The sequence below is a fragment of the Aulonocara sp. 'chitande type north' Nkhata Bay genome, linkage group LG23 (genome assembly GCF_057382095.1).
Source record: "Aulonocara sp. 'chitande type north' Nkhata Bay isolate Kocher_YH1m ecotype deep benthic linkage group LG23, A_spYH_male_GT1.1, whole genome shotgun sequence".
Classification (NCBI taxonomy): Eukaryota; Metazoa; Chordata; class Actinopteri; order Cichliformes; family Cichlidae; genus Aulonocara; species Aulonocara sp. 'chitande type north' Nkhata Bay.
The window spans coordinates 13,887,151-13,904,023 of NC_141365.1; the positions used below are offsets into that span (position 1 = coordinate 13,887,151).

General features: G+C 42.1%; 1 protein-coding gene across 7 annotated transcripts in view; it reads left to right on the top strand.

The window, feature by feature from the left end:
• Positions 1–16,873, top strand: part of celf5a (cugbp, Elav-like family member 5a) — a 194,483-nt gene that overhangs the window by 166,364 nt on the left and 11,246 nt on the right. For 4 of the 7 annotated variants that reach the window (XM_086283460.1, XM_086283464.1, XM_086283461.1 and 1 more), the window contains exons 6-7: positions 3,217–3,363; positions 10,163–10,328. In XM_086283460.1, coding sequence (XP_086139586.1) covers positions 3,217–3,363; positions 10,163–10,328 — 313 coding nt within the window. The remainder of the gene's footprint in view (positions 1–3,216; positions 3,364–10,162; positions 10,329–16,873) is intronic. The other 3 variants (XM_086283466.1, XM_086283467.1, XM_086283465.1) reach the window with 2 other exon arrangements.

Here is a 16,873-nt window from a genome sequence, read left to right on the forward strand (position 1 = left end):
AGCCAACTAGCCTGCCAGTCAGTCAGTCACTCAACTAGCTATACAGTCAGTCTTTTAGTCACACAGCCGACTAACCAACTGACCATTGACATATAGTCTTCACTACCAGACACACTGGACCCACTACAGTTCGCTTACCGTCCAAATCGTTCCACAGACGATGCCATCTCTCATCTCCTCCACACATCACTCACTCACTTGGACACTAGAAGGGGGAATTATGTTAAAATGCTCTTCATAGACTACAGCTCTGCATTTAACACCATAATTCCCTCCACACTCACCACCAAGCTGGAGCATCTGGGACTCAGCTCATCTATGTGTCAGTGGATCTCCAACTTCCTAACTGGCAGACCACAGGCAGTAAGGATGGGCGGACATGTCTCAGCCTCCACCACTCTCAGCACTGGAGCCCCCCAGGGGTGTGTTCTGAGCCCCCTGCTGTACTCTTTGTACACATATGACTGTGTGGCCACTACCAGCTCCACCACCATCATCAAGTTTGCTGACGACACCGTCGTGGTGGGCCTGATCTCTGATAACAACGAGACGGCCTACCTGAAGGAGATTAGGAATCTGGAGAACTGGTGCCAGAGGAACAACCTCCTTCTAAACGTCAGTAAGACAAAGGAGCTGATAGTGGACTTCAGCACTAAGCAGGAGAGGAACTACCAGACCCCCGTCATCAACGAGTGCCCAGTGGAGAGAGTGGACAGCTTCAAATACCTCGGAGTTCACATCACGCAGGACCTGTCATGGTCCTGTCACATCAACACCGTGGTGAAAAAGGCCCGACAGCGTCTCTACCACCTCAGACGCTTGAGAGACTTCCAACTGCCCTCCAAGGTGCTCAGGAACTTTTACTCGTGCACCATAGAGAGCATCCTGGCGGGAAACATCTTAACCTGGTTCGGGAACAGCACCATGCAGGACAGACGAGCTCTACAGAGGGTTGTGCGGTCAGCTGAGCGCACCATCCGCTCCGAGCTCCCTGACCTGCACTCAATCTACAGCAGGCGGTGCTGGACCAAGGCCAGGAAGATCGTGAAGGACCTCAGCCATCCCAACAACAGACTGTTCTCTCTGCTGAGGTCAGGAAAGCGATTCCGCTCCCTGAAGACCAACACAGAGAGACTGAGGAGGAGCTTCTTCCTGCAGGCGATACGGTCTCTCAATCACACCACCACACAGTACTGACCCACACATATGGTTCTTACACACACACTGGACTTTCTGGACATTGTTTTTGCACAACACTGGTCACTATATTCTTCATTTCCAGTTAATACTTGTACAGCTGCTGTTATTGTGTATATATTTATTTATATTTAGATTTCTTCATACATTCTTATATAGTTCTATATTGTGTATTGTGTATTTTGTTGTACAGTTATTTTATTTTCAACTTTAATTTATATATTTTATCTTATTCTTCCCAGTTAAATTTACCCTTCATTCTAATTTGTGTTGTACAGTTATTTCATTTTTAACCTTAATTTATATTTTATTCCTTCCTAGTTAAATTTACCCTTTTTAATTTTTCATATTTATTTCCTATCTTATTCATAGCCTTTTCCTTTTTTGTTTTCTTTAGGTCACGAGTAGTTGTCCAAGCATTTCACTACATATCGTACTGTGTATGACTGTGTACGTGACAAATAAAATTTGAATTTGAATTTGATTTGATTTGATTTAGTACTGCAAGCCTGTAGTTCAACCAGCTAGCCAGGCTAGTTGGCTAACTGTCACTCAACTAGCTATACAGTCAGTCTTTTAGTCACACAGCCAACTAACCAACTGACCATTGACATATAGTACTGCAAGCCTGTAATTCAACCAGTGAGTTAGCCTGGAGGAGAGGGCTTGTGGGAATATTGAGAAATGTGGGGAGAAAGGCAAAGGAAGAACATAAAATCCATATGCTACAGTCGAAAAGGTCCAATGCCTGTCTTTGACCGTTTTTTGCTGTCTGTAGATATCTTTATTAGAGCGATACCTCAGTAAGGGAAAACACACAGAAAAGAGCATAATAAAGTCAAATTAATTATGCAATAATAACCTGCTAATGCAGATGCCATTTGTAACTATGCACCTGTTGTCCAACACAGCTTCTTCGATATTTGACTCAGATCCAAAACATTACCGCCTTTAGAAGTTTGAAAACTATAACCCAGTCCAGGCGCTTTACCAGTCACCACTGCTATTGACCATCTTGCATCAATTTCAGGGAGCCTCCTATCGTGACTGACACACAACCTTTCTACACTGTCAGATCAGAGTAATATTTCGGCCTTTTATGTGGATCGATTGGCCTGTTTGGGGGCGCAGAGGGGAGGAGAGGCGGAGCACACAAAAGGTCAACTGTAGCGCTAAATCATTTGAAGATTCTTTAATGAAGGGTGTGTGGCAGACACACCTGCTGGTTTCATTATTGGGCTGCAAAAAGGGGTAATAGTTTTGATATAGAAATGAATTGCCAAAGACACAGAAACGAGGAGGAGACTCAAACGGAAGCTGGGCAGAAGGAGAGAAATCGCCCTGAAAAGAAGAATTTTCTTTGAAGAGCACTTCTACCCAGGCCAGTAGGAACTGCTGTGCATTGCAGGTCTTTTAACCTTAACAAAGTAGCTCTGATGTTACATATATGTACCGTACCGGATAGGGAAAAGCCTGGAAGGGCATGAGGGATATAAACTATTTATGATATAAACAGTGAGTCGGCTTTGCCCTGAGTGACTTTGTGTATGTCTCTCTCTGACTGAAAGAAAGCAGGCTGATCCTGTCTGCATATCTGAGCTTTTCACTCAATAAATAGAACATTTTTATTCTTAACGCAGCTGTCCGTTTTATGTTTATGTATGCCAGCCACAATTTTCTGCAGTAATGAAAAGCAAATCTCTGACACACAATTAGAGATGCTCACTAGGTATCGATGTTAACAGCAGTTGTTGTTGCAAATGAACATGGCAGACTAAGAAATTTGAAATAATAACCACTAACGTTCTTAATGCAGTTTTTTTTTAAGTGTTGGTTCACAGCTGTCTCTAAATGTGTAGTTAATCATAAATGCAAATTTTCTCAAGGCCTTTTGCGTATATGTATGTACCACATTCATTTGCTGAGTGTAAGTGTGAGGGCTACATGCAGTTAAGTGGCTGTTTGTTCCCTCATCTGATTTCTTCCCTTTTTTTCTTTCTTTCCTTCTAACTCACTCAGGGTGCTTCCTCTAGCTTGGTGGTCAAATTCGCCGACACAGACAAGGAGCGCACCATCAGACGTATGCAGCAGATGGTTGGGCAGTTTGGCATCTTTAACCCAGCCATCGCCCTTCCCTTCAGCACCTACAGCTCTTACGCACATGCGGTGAGTTGGAAAAGGCATATGTAGCACACACAGTAGACTTTAAAGGGAGAAACAATAAGATTATATTTCATTTTATGCATGGATAATGGATCTTATTACTTTGTAGTACACATACTTAAAATTTTAGTAGCAGTGAGTTTCATATTCTGGCAATGTTTCACATCTTCACTCTCAAACAATGACATTTTAAAGTATTTGATATACTGTACCTAACACTGGAAGAAAAATGTTAAAAATATTTTATCTACTATCATTAATCACCATAAGCATGTATTTGCATTTGAGTAGGCATTTTTAGCCACAGCAGGCATTGGATAAAACCTAGCAATTAACTTGCTTTTAACTCGTGCATAGTGGCACATTTATCAGCTGAAAAGACAGAAATGTGGTAAACAGCAGACCAGAGTGACTACGATTGGGCCTCATTCATCGGTGGCTGGAAACGCTCAGCATAAATCCTGCTTTTGATTAATACAAAGCGACATTAACTCTTTATCAAGCAGACATAAAGCTAATTAATTTTTGACTTATTAACCTGAAAGGCAATATATTAAAGTGCTGCGCTCGCAGTATCTTCTGTATTGGGGGCAGTTGTTTACACTGCCCCCAAGTGGCCAGAAGATATGTGAAATCGTGTTTAATTCAAGAATTTGTTCCAACAGCCAATGAAAGCTGCAGATGGTAGATATTATATTTGGAGCCAACATCTGGAGAATTTATACCCTTGTGCCATCATCATAACTCATTTCATTTAAAACAATTAGATTTTAGGTATGAAGGCAGAATAACAAAATAGTGTAATTTTAATGTGGCTTGGACTCCATTTTTTCCAGTATAAATCTACAAAAATTCTGAAATCAAAGTTCTAAAAAAGGGAAACATGTTGGTGGTTTGAACGTAGGCTTTTTAACATCTTTTACTTAATAATCCATGTTGGGATGATGACTGACCAAAGTGTTAGAATTTACATCAGTCACACAGGCAAATAATTAAATGAGGATTCCGCTGTTGCAGTGAAACGTCTTTGAGCGAATTCACTGCACGCAGACTCTTTGTTCGCTGCTTTTTTCCCTGTTTTTCCTTACTTAGCGGATATTGTTGTAGGTGAAAATTAGCCTGGCAAACTATCATCACTGCCATCAACACCACTTTCAGCTCTTCTACTCTTAAACAGTACTGCCATTCCATTAGTGCCTGGATTTCAGCACTCTCAGCACGTAGACGCGCACACATTTGGTTAGCTTGTACCCTCCAACCCCTTCATCAGCTTCACTCTGCCCTCCCACCACCGCCCCCCCCCCCCCCCCCCCCCAGGGCATGGCACCATACACGCACACAGCAGACCCTCGGCTCTTTGATGAGTTCAGACAGCCTGTGCAGCCCCTCTCACCAATCGCCCCCTCTACCCACTATCACACTGCTTCTCTACCCTTCCCCTCTCCCTCCCACTGTCCCTCCCTCTGGGCCCATGAGATGCTTCAGGGGACACAGTTGACTCAGAATATTCCATGGGCAACTTATCTGCACACAAACTTTCTTCTCTCCTGCTGAGGCAGAGCACACACATGCACCCCCTCAGTGCATATGCCACCGCATGCACATACAGACACACTAACTACTTGAAGAAAACTAAAATCAATTGAATTGGGTTGGATGAAATGCTTTCTGTCCGACTCTGTGATAAATACCTGGGCTTTAATCGCCTAAATGCACGCGATCATCTGTGGAAAATATAATTTACAAAGAAGGAGCAGTGCAAAATCATCTTCTCCTGTACTTACTTAGTTGTTAAAGTTAAATATTTTTTCCAATTTCTAAATGCTAGGATTAATTGTTGATGTTAGCCGGGTCTTGGGGGCTTATCCATTTCCCTCATTTTCATATCACAGCCATGGGACCCACTGTGAAATGTGCAAATTGACCATCCCCGAGTAATTGCAAGGCCATCTCTTGTGCTCTCTCCAGTAAAACTCCCACCTTCATTACCATTCATGAAATGCAGCCCTTTCCCAGAAAATGTGGAGAAATGCAAATGTTTAAGGGGTGGTGGAGGCAGTAGCGGTCTGCAGGGAGACCATTGTGGCCCGCACAGGTTGGCCATGACTCTTATTTACTGTGGCACAGACCCGTGTCGACTCATACAGGCACACACAAGAGTATACACACTCACGCACAGTGCGCAGTAAATGCTCTTTCTCACTCCCCTCCCCACCCCCCCTCATATATACATATAATACGACAAACAGCAGGATGATGCGAGGAAATTGAGTTCGGAGTGAACGTAACAAGGGCACGGGGGATACTTTGGCATTAGAGAGAATCAATTACCATTAAATCTAAAGGAGAAATTGCACATATATGGTTTCTTGACAGAAAGATTACACAGCATGAAAGATGTTAGTGAAGGTGAAATTCTCCTTTGTATTATGTATGCTATGTAATAGCATATAATCACTTTGCCAAAATAAAGAAAGTTGGTTTAGAAACGCTGAGGCAGGCCAACCTTGGAGATAAACTCATTCCAGCTTTTGATAAAGTAATGAGTGTGCAACAGACAGCAATGGATTATCAGCAAGGCGCTTATTTTCATATCTTCCTTACTAAATGAATCTAAATACTGGTAGGGTCTGTTAGGTAAGAAATAATGTGGAATAAAGAGGAATATTAGTTATCTTGCATGCAGGTGTGCAGCAGTTATGAGTACAGTTGCATCACTGGTGCTGACTAAATGCACGCGGCGTGCAGCCTTGCTTCGCCTGTAGCCACAAGGAGGGTGCTGAAACGATACGATGAATGTTTCTTTGCTGCAAGATAAACTACATATATTCCCCAAAGACCAAAAAGCTGCAGTGACAGAAAAAAAAGAGTTTATCTCTAAAGACACGCTATGCGTTTTCCTACTCTCCATATACACTAGCCAAGAGAAGAAGAGGTGGCACGGTATGGAATACAGACATTGGGAGAGCTCGTATATATAGTCATAACCAGCAAATACAGTAAATGGTAAATTCAAAGAGCTACCTCTCCACTATAGCAGTGGATAGGATTATAGAGTTGAGCTGACAGCCAGTAAATTGGATTTTAGTCAAACCAGGAGGAGGAGGGGCCTCTGAACACAAATTGGAGGGGGTACAACACTGACAACATATGCCAAAAATGAGAAATGTGCCATTTTCACGATCGACACAGACATCCAGGAGACATCCTATTTGCAAAAGGTGATTTTATAAAACACAAGGCAAAGGAAAACGAGAGTGAGATTCCATGTTTCAGTCCAGCGTTAGTGATGAGTTATAATAGTTCTCCCGTGAAACGCTGAATGCGAGTGGTAAAACCAGCTTTTATTGCTTTTTGTATTTCCCCTTCACGACACAAACATCACATTGGCACACAGTTAGATGTGACAAAAGTCACTTTTCTTCTCTCATCATCTTAAGTGGCGTCTCTTTGTGAGGCTGGCCGTTTCAGCTTTCCCTGGTTCCTCTGTGTTTGAGTTAAAGTGAGAAGTTTCCTCCAGCACTTTGGCCGCCTTGCCTCCCTCAAAGATGCATTAGACAGAGCGTGAGATAGCTAAACTAGAGGAAAGCAAATGGTTTAACTTGGTGCTAATAGTGACAGTGTGTGGGTGGATCAGAAGGGAGAATGATGGCTATAAACTCACATTAGGAAACATCTCCCCCTGTTGGAGGGACTCGCATTCAAAAGGCACACATGAGAAATGATGGTTACAGATTACTGCATCATTTGGCTGTACTATAAACTGCCCCCGCACGTATGCACCAGCATGTGTGTGGCCTGATTTCACTGTGAGGACAGGCTTTGGACAGCTCCTGCATGCGTCTAGACACACACACATGCACGGTACAGCAAAGTGCATCAGAGATGAAAGAACCTATTATAATCTTTCTGTGAAAATACAGCCTTCGAGCATGGCGGTAACAAATGAGGCCCTTGAGTTTTATCCTTCAGTCTTTTAGTTATCCTCATTGACCCACTGTCTCTCTCGCTCACTTATTTTTTTTTTTCCAACCTATTTCACCCCCTCTCTCTCCTCCCCTCTCGCTCCGTCACTGGCTGGTTGGGCTATAAGGGGTCACATGTGACAGTGCTGAGAGTCAGCGAGTCACAGAGCAGCGCTACAGAGATAATTGCCATGTGATAAAGAGGTGATTGCCTGCTAGCACCAGGGGAGAGTAATGCCATCAGGTTGCAATAAAAAAGCAGATGTCTGACACTAAATGAATGTTGCTGGAGCCTGGGCAACTTTCTTTGCTCCCTTTCATCTCGCACGTTTCTCTTTTGTCCCCGTTGTTTCTGTCCGCCTGTTCCTTTCCTCTTCCGAGAGGAAAAGAAAAATGGAAGAAAAGGTTGAGTCTGATGATGATGAAGACTCAGTTGTGCTCATTCTTTGCCAGAGACATTTGCTATCTGTTGGGTAGTGCATAAATAAAGGAAGAGGAATGGCTTTTGAATATAATGCCTTTGAAATTTTGCACAAAAGGATTTTATGAAACATAAAATGGAATGACTTTGAAAATTTCAGTCAACATAACCACTATGGTCTTTATTTTATTTATTATTAAAGACCAGAGTGTAATAACCACTGCTTTCCAACATAACTGCATGCTTCAGTTTCCAATTTGCTGGTATGAATTGATTTGCTGAAGCATCAATTAATTCGAGAGCTGCTATCCATGACAATCTGACGGCCGGCATGAAGGATTGCATTATCTAAAACATGCCTTGGGAGAGAAGATAGTATTCTGGGCATGCCAATATTTACTTCCACTGCGTTATTACAGCATCCGGACCTGCAGGTTGTACAAGGTCACAGGGCTGCCAATGGGTTCAAGCTTATTAGAGTCATCCCAAAGTCCCTGGTACCTCAAGACTAAATAAATAAATAAATAAACAATAGGTGGTGTTTCAGTAAGACTCTTCCTCCTGATGTCCAACCCTGTTCACGTCCTAATAGGAGGGCAATCACAAAATTGCCAAAGCAAGTGAGCCCTAGAACCTCTGGACCTATTTGTTTCTATGCCACTGCTTTTGTTTAGTTTCTTGTTCCATTTCAGGCTCTTTCAGCTATATCCTCTTAAAGCCTCAATTCATCTTATTTGGAAAGAAATTGATGATCCCCATTTGTCATGCTGATAAAATTATGCAAATGACAAAAGGCGTTAATAGATAGCAATGGCAAGGCATGTGGTTAATGGATGAGATGCCAGCACTGGGCATTCTACAGCAGGACAGCTGCTTTCAGGTTACCTGACAGGGGCACTAAGGGAAAATAATTGGCTTTTCCGTTGCAGAGTCCACATGCAAATACAAGCAGAGTGACATTCTATACCTTCGCTGTCTCACAATGTCATCATTAGCATTAGTCCCAGTGGCGGAGGAGTTTGATTTCTGCTCATACGAGTCTCAGGCCATGGCCATCGGTGGCTCTCCAAAGAGATACAAGCTATGCAGTATTAAACAGATGCAGAGGCGAGGGCAAGAAGCTGGTCCAGCTGCGTTTGTATTCCTATACCGCACAGTTCTGCATGTCTGATGGGAAGCTTCACAGCCTGCAAAAGATTGTTGAATCCCCAGATAAACCCACAGGTTCACAAACTGTACACATGAATGTACCAAGATGGATTTTCTTCTGATTTCAGTATTCAGCTTGGGGTTTGCACAGGAAGAGTTTAAGTTAAGCACAGAAGCTCAAATATTCTCTGTCATGCATGTTGTGTGAACAGGTGAGTATATGTGTGGGTGCACTTCAAGGCAGCGGTGCATGTGAGCATTTCCTGTGCACATGAATAAGCACTCTGCGTTTGATGGAAAATAGCTTCAGCGCTCACTTCTTACTTCATGCTAAGCAGAAATGCAGAGCGAATGAAAGACTATTGATTTGATCTCTTTGTGGGATCGGCCAGTGGGTGAAAATTGACTGCTATTAACCAACTGACTGTGTATTACTAACATAGTCTGAAACCCGAGTTGCTCGCTAAGCTGACATTAAAACATTCGTTTGATGAGTCACAGTCTGAAAACAGAGTCAAACAACATTTTCGGCAATGAATAACTTTTCAGTGGCAAAGACTTTGGTCATTTACTGAAATCCCAATCCCAAATATATTCCGCCTTTCGTTTTGTTACTGGTTTCTGCCTGAATTAAAAAACAAGAGAAACTTAAAATATGGATGAATGTCAGGATACATCATCACAAATACATCACAGAAATTAGGAACGAGTCCGAGGAGCAGGGGGAGGGGACGTCTGTGGCATTTCTATAGCTACAGCAAACAGTATTGTGAAGTTTGACAATTGTAAGGGGGGAAAAAAAGCATTGCAACTCTGCAAACTTTGCCTGTTCCCTGAGTACAGAGATAATGTGCACATGTCAATGCCTTGATTTGTGTGAGCCCAACAGACAGCTATTAAATCGTTTCTGCAGCTGGTGACAGGCTTCCAGCTGGGAGGAGAGACAGATTCACTAAACATAGGTTGACAGGCTTCTTTTTTCTTCTCTTTCTTTTATTCCGCTCTACTTTCTCTGTACTTTTCATGCACTATCCATCCATCAACCTCAACATACATCCCTCCCCTCTGTTCTACCCGTGCTATGTTTCTCTCTTGCTCTCCTTCTCCCGTCATTTTTTGACTACTTTGAAACTTACTATATTTTTCATTACCATCTGTCCTCCCCTGACCTTCCTTACATCCCTTCTACCTGCTGCTCCCTCCTGTCTCACACGCCCCATCCGACCATCCTTTCCTCCACCCATCTCTCCGTGTCCCTCTTCTTTAGCTCATGCAGCAGCAGGCAGCCATCATGGCAGCAAGCCACGGAGGTTACCTCACGCCTAGTGTGGCTTTCCCCGCCACACAGATCCACCAGATGGGGGCGCTCAACATCAACAGCCTCCCGCCCACCCCCATGACCCCGGTGTCGGGTGAGTTTCATCAAACCCTGGGTGAGCAAACAGTTTCATTCCCTTTCTTCTTGCTTATGCTTGTTTCTTTGTACCAGACCAGTGAATGGAACATGCCTGTATGTGCATTTACATGTTAGCCTTTATGTGCACAAGCCAAACGAAAGCGTGCCTCATTTCTGGTGATCCAACATGATTCCTCTGGAGGGAGAAAAAATGAATAAAAAAGTGGGATTTGCATGTTTATGTTGTTTGTGAATGCTAACAATATTTGGGGTTAGTGTAGTAGCAGCAGAAGAAGGAATATCAATAAGTAACTTTACAGATAAGCCGCTAATTTCCCCGTAGTATTTTGACCTTGTGCTTTAAAGCACTTGTGCATGATCTGCATGCACTTGGTTTTGTTTTCCATAACAAACACCTCCTATGCAGATCCATTACAGAGGAAAGGGAAGGACTTTGAAACACCTACCTACTGCCTAACATTTGCTTATTCAGCAGTGTTTCATTTTTCTTGAGACAGAGAACTTCAAGATTCTCCACTCAACAAAAGCATGAGCCAAAATAAATAATACAGTAGCAAAGTCTTTGTTGTGCTCCCCTCATCTACTTTGCCAACACTGCAGTATTGAGTTTTTAAGGTGATGTCTTTGGTAACTTTAAACCAGTCAGTGTGAGCATCATCAGCACAACAAGGCCTAGTTTAGGGTTTTCTTTATAGGCATCATAAGAATCCCGTTTCTGCAGAAATTGCTGTGCTTTATCAAATTCCTGCTGAACTGCAGTTTACGTTGGGGGAAAAAAAAAAAGTTGGTATTTTTTTTAATTTACAATTTTTCTGTCGTCCAGCTTAACACAACCAACAGTCAGTTGGATTAATAAGTGAGAAAATGAAATGTTAGGGACTCTTCTTAACCATTAAATTTACCCTTTAAAATCAATTTATATACATTTACAAAAAGTGAAAGAATGGAACATGGCAGTGGGCACACATGCCGTATGTGTAACGTATAATTTTCACCTTCAGCAAATATATCCAGAGAGGAGACCCATTTGTCAAAAATGCACAGTGATGTTTTCAGTGCAGTGTGTGCACTTTTGGGATGGCCGTAATCAATCCGAGACAGTGATTAAATGTGGAGCTAAGCGTTGCTGAGAAACTCATATTTTGATGCGTATACCTCTGACAGTGCTCGAATTCACATCTTTGTGTTCAGCATGCATACCTGTATTTGGCAACACAACAGTGCTGATGAAAGACAGTGCAACTGAAAGGCTAGGAACATCTCTCCCTGCCTCCCTGCCCTTCTATCTTCCCCTATCTCTGCGTGTGCGTGTGTGTCCGTGTATACATAGCTTTGTGGGGACCAAAAATCGGAAGTTTACGATGCTTGTGGGGACCAACAGCCCTTCCCATGAGTTTGAAGACATTTTTCAGACTCAAAATGTGGTTTTAGTGTCAGGGTTACAATTGGGTTACAGTTAGGTTTAGGCTGAGGGTAAGGATTAGGTTTTTGATGGTTAGGGTAAGCGGCTAGGGAATGCTTTATGTCAATTAAATGTCCCCACAAAGATATGAAAACACATTGTGTGTGTGTGTCTGTGTGTGTGAGGGCTTTGTCCAGTCTCTTCTCTTCTGCACTGAAAATCAGTGTCTAACTCTAAAGGAAGTAATGCTGATTTTGCTTTTGTCTGTAATTCAGTGTTATAGATAGTTATCAGTTCTTGGGAAAACAATAGAGAGCAAGATATTTGTGGTCATGGGGCGTAAGAGGAGAATCACAAGTGTCTTTAAGCCCGTGATCCTGATGTGTATGAAGTGGTGCTATTTATGTATTTTGACCATGCCTCTATGCAAGCTTCCATTCACTGATTAACTTTTCTTATTGCATGTAATACATTTTTAATCCCTGAGAGAAATCATCAATTTCGTGAAGTTCCAAGGACTATCATTAATATAAAATATCTTATTTCCCCTTTCTTCATTGGTTATTATGAGTGTGGTTGCCAGCAGTTGCAGCAGTGGTAGACTAACGTGCTGCTTTGGTATACACAGCTATTTTCTCTCTCCCTTCTCACACTTGTGGCTATGACTTATTTAGAGTTCATTGAATACATAACATTACTGGCAAGGCTGTCTGTATAAGTAGGCCAAGAGACTCTGACACTACTGAGAGACTGTAGGATGTCTGCCACGAGTCAGTGGAATTATTCATTGTAATATCAGAATCTGTTTTTTGGGGTCTGGGAGCACAGCGCTTCTCTGCTTCAACAGAGGTTTAATTTATGCATTAAGACGTCTCATCAGCTTAATTAAATTCTGACATTTGGCAGTTGTGTACAAAAGCATAAAAGGTAGAAAGGTTAATGTCCCCTTTCCTTGTGAAATGAGAGCTATTACCTATTGATAGCCATACTACTGCCTTTCTGAGTGACACATACTGCTCTGCATTAACATAAAACTCCAATAATGGTTTTATAGATGAAAAGCCTTCCCGATCTTGGGATAAAAGTGTGATGTGACACTAGTCTTTTATTTAAATGATCTCCATAACCTCTGCAACATACCAAACCTTGTTTGACAGCAGGCTTAAGTACAAAGAGGCTCCGAGGTTAAGGGTGTTACCCTGAAAACAATGAGACATCCATTTGATCAACAGATGCACAGCATTTAAGCTTGATGGTGCATAAGCCGTTTGCCAGATGGTTCAGCTGATTAGAGCATGTATCCTTACAATGATGCATGATGATGCTTTTTGAAAATAATGTTCACCAGGTGCCGCTCCCTGAGTGCTGCAGAAGAAATAAAAGTTAAACAAAAGAAGAGAGAGAGAGGAAAAGCTGGATTAAGAGGGGGGGAGATAAAGAGGGTGAGGGAGGAGAGGAAGGAGAAATGGAGAGAGATGTGAATCCCGCTGGGTATATGTGGTGAGGAACACGCAGTGTCAAGAATGCTTTGTTAGGATGTGAGAAGTGTGTAATCAAAGTCGCTCTAATGTTCTGTTGCATGGTGCTGCTCTACACTGAAGATGTGCATGCACAAGTGCATATTACACAAAGTATAGTGCAGATGCTCCACAGCAAGAGACGAGCCCGTTACACTTAGAGCCAGCCCGAATGTGCCACAACATCCCTGCTGGATTCAAACATGGCTGCACCATGGATACGGAACACTTCGGTGGTGACAAAGCACCAGGAAACTAATGAGCTGTTTGACGTGATGATCTTTCTTAATGCCACCTGTCCTCTATGGCTTCCTTGCACTGGCAAGGACTAATTCTAACACAAACAATCAAAGGACAGGTAAGCGAAGATATTTATTTAGAACAAAGCGTCAACTATCCTTCACGTTTAGATCAAAACATCACATCCAAGGATAGCGACAGTCTGTTCAGAGCCAAAGGAAACAGCTGGAAAGATGAATACCTGTGTGTCCCAAGTGATGGTGTGACCTCGAGCTTTCAGTCCTTCTTAGTCTGAAATATGCTTTTACTCTAAGTGCTTTCTTTAAGGCTGTAGAGATGTCTTTCCAGTGCAGGCAAAGGTAAAAAAAATAAAATTTTAAAAAGTGGCTTGTTTTTCATGACACTTTGTCTGACGGATGAGTTGCCATTGTTCCTTAAATGCAAATGTTTCTTCTCAGCTTTTAGATTAAACCGTGACTCTGGCATCAAAATAATTACATTTCTCAAAATTAGAAGTGAGAAAAAGGTAGCCCTTTTTCTGTTGCCTTCAAGTTTGTTCAGAGGCCACAGGCACTCTTCTTGCCTTGACCAGATTTGATCTCCGGTGCACGCAGGCAGTGGAGCTTCACAAGCTGCCCAGCTGGTCTGCTCAGGCATCTGAAAGCCAGGCACATTGCTTTGGTCAGTGTATTGAATGCATATGAGCTTCAGAAGTAGAGCAGGAAGCACTGGAGGCTTAGTAGTCTGGAAGGTTTTTGTTTTTGTTTTATTATCTAATATTTATTTAGTAATAAATGATTTGTCGAGTTTCACATAGTTTCATTTTAATATCAGCTGAAAAAATATGTTATAATATTTTTCGTATAAACTAAAGCAAATTAAGATTGTATATCACATGATTATACATTTAGAGGTTGGAATCCTTTTTCTGGCGGCTCACTTTGCTCATTGCAGTGTGCAGGGAAATAAATTGTGTGGTCTAGAGGTGTGTGTGTTTACGCTTGCCTGAAAGGCTTGGAGGTCTCTCTCTGTTATCTGTCCAGCTCTGTACTTGGGGAACTTGTTTCATATTTGAATTGCAGTTTGGAGGAAGATTCTGTACGAGAAGGTGCTGCTGAGCCTAGAGTGCAAATGAGTCTGGAAATAGATTAGCATTGCATATAACATATGGTCAGGGGATCCTTTCAGTAGTTGCATTTTTATTAATTTTATCAAGCATGCCAAAGTGAGGACTGTAAGTGAAGCACCCTCCAAGACACTATAGATATGCGATTTACAGACTGTGGCTCAAGCTGTGGCCACTGGTTTCTCCCCATGAGGAAGATGTTGATTAGGTGTTTGAACTTTTACGCTATGGGATTTGTTCCCAACAGATGCTAGACGCTGGCATCATTAAAGTGCAGTTCAATCTTTGCTGGAATCCTTTTCCTCAGGTGTATTGTGTGTTAGATCCCAGTCTGCTGTTGGATTTTTTTCAGTTTCTTGTTTGTTTAGCTCTCATTTGCCGTTTTTATTTTAAATATCACTTGTGCTGTTTCATATATTTTTACCTTCTGTACTCATGTTCCCACCCACCCATTGTGAATACCTGACCTGCCGTAGTTCATGCCAACCTTGTCCTTCCCTTTCATCTGTATGCTGCCTTTTTTCCTTATGTGAATAATGTTCCACGCATTTTTCTTTCTGCATAACTTCCGTTTCAAACTTTTCCTTGCATTATTTCCGTACTGCTGCCTCCAGTGTTTTTTCTATGTACTAAAAATCTACCATGAGTAAGAATTTTTTCTTTTTTTTTGGAGTTCCATGCTTTTGAGTCTTTCTTCTGTTGGAATTTCATCACGTATCATATGTACTCAGTATAACAAAACTAAAGTAGCCCCAGGATCTGTAAAGTGGAGCTAATGTTGAGGTTCCTTAAACTTGCCTTCCTTTCGATGACCAACAGTAAAGTTAGTATAAAATTTAATGCAGGAGCTGCTCTGCTTCTCGCTTGGTTTATAATGTCATTGCACATTTTCTTCTTGAATTTATGTTTTCAATCGCCATTCTTCAAGTCTTATTTAGTAAAGAAGGATGATTGTTTTTAGAATAAACAAAAATAGACAGTCAATGGTTACTCTCAGTCGGAATGTCCCCACATAGCAAAAATGGTATGGCCCCAATCTGGACCACACAATGTGCTTACACGTCCCCACATATCGCAAAGAATAACGGCCCTTTGGTGGCCCAGATCTGGTTTGCCAGAGGTGGCCCACAAATGGGCCAGTTGCAGAAACACTGCTGGCCCTGTGATGCCCCAGATGACAGCCTAATGTGTACCTTAATCAAACCATGTAATAACAACAAGTGGCGGAACATAATAGTGCAAAAGTAACATGGAAAATCTCCATTCAGACAATGAATGGAATGATTCTTATATAGCACTTTCCTACTCTTCAGGATTCCTCAAAGTGCCCTCTACAACATGCCACATTCACCCAATCACACACTTTCTCTAAACTGAGACTCTAGCAGAGACTGGGTTCGAACCACTAACCTTCCTATCAGTAGGTGGCCTGCTCTACCTCCTGAGCTACGGCCACCTACAAGGAAAGATGAGTAAACCGTCACTAGGTTTTCGATAAAGTTTACACTCACGAACCTGTTAAATCTGTATTTGAAACGTTGGCTATCACAGCAGTATAGTATTGCAACATGGCATTTGGGTCTGCTCACTAAAATAGGAAAATAGGAACATAAATAGTGCCATCATTGCCAGACCTGGCCCACATCTGGTTGACATACACCCTGCCAGGACACCAGTCAGTCAGAAGTGTCAGCTAGATGCTGGATCCGGGCCAGACCTGTTTTCTATGGGCCTGGGCCACATAAACAAAACCATAATCGAGCCAGATATGGCATGCCATCTCATAGACAGTGCCATCTACTTCAGGCCTGTCCCATATCTGGATGACATACGTCTTATCATGCCAGAAGTCAGCCAGCAGTGCCGGCTTGATACCAGATCCGGGCCAGACCTGCTTGCTATGTGAGTCTTTGATGGCCAACATGTTGAAGTTGTCACTTCATAATGGAAGTTCAGAAACCATAGTGGCTATGTCCACTGCAATTTTACTAGTATTTATTTTTTACCCTGGCTATTATTTGGTTATTTGTTTGGGCTCACTGCTACTTAAGCCAGAAAAGCTGTTGCGGCACGGCTGATCAGAGTTAAGTCATCAGCGTACACTTGCATTTTCAAAACAATTTATTAAATGATCTGTGGAGATGACAAGCAAGGGGGAGGATTTCACAAATAATTAGCGTACTGACTGAAAACTACTTATGTGCTTTGAAATATTCACTAGATGAAAAATTATATTAAACTTTGTAACAATAAAACACATTCATTTGTAAGTTCAT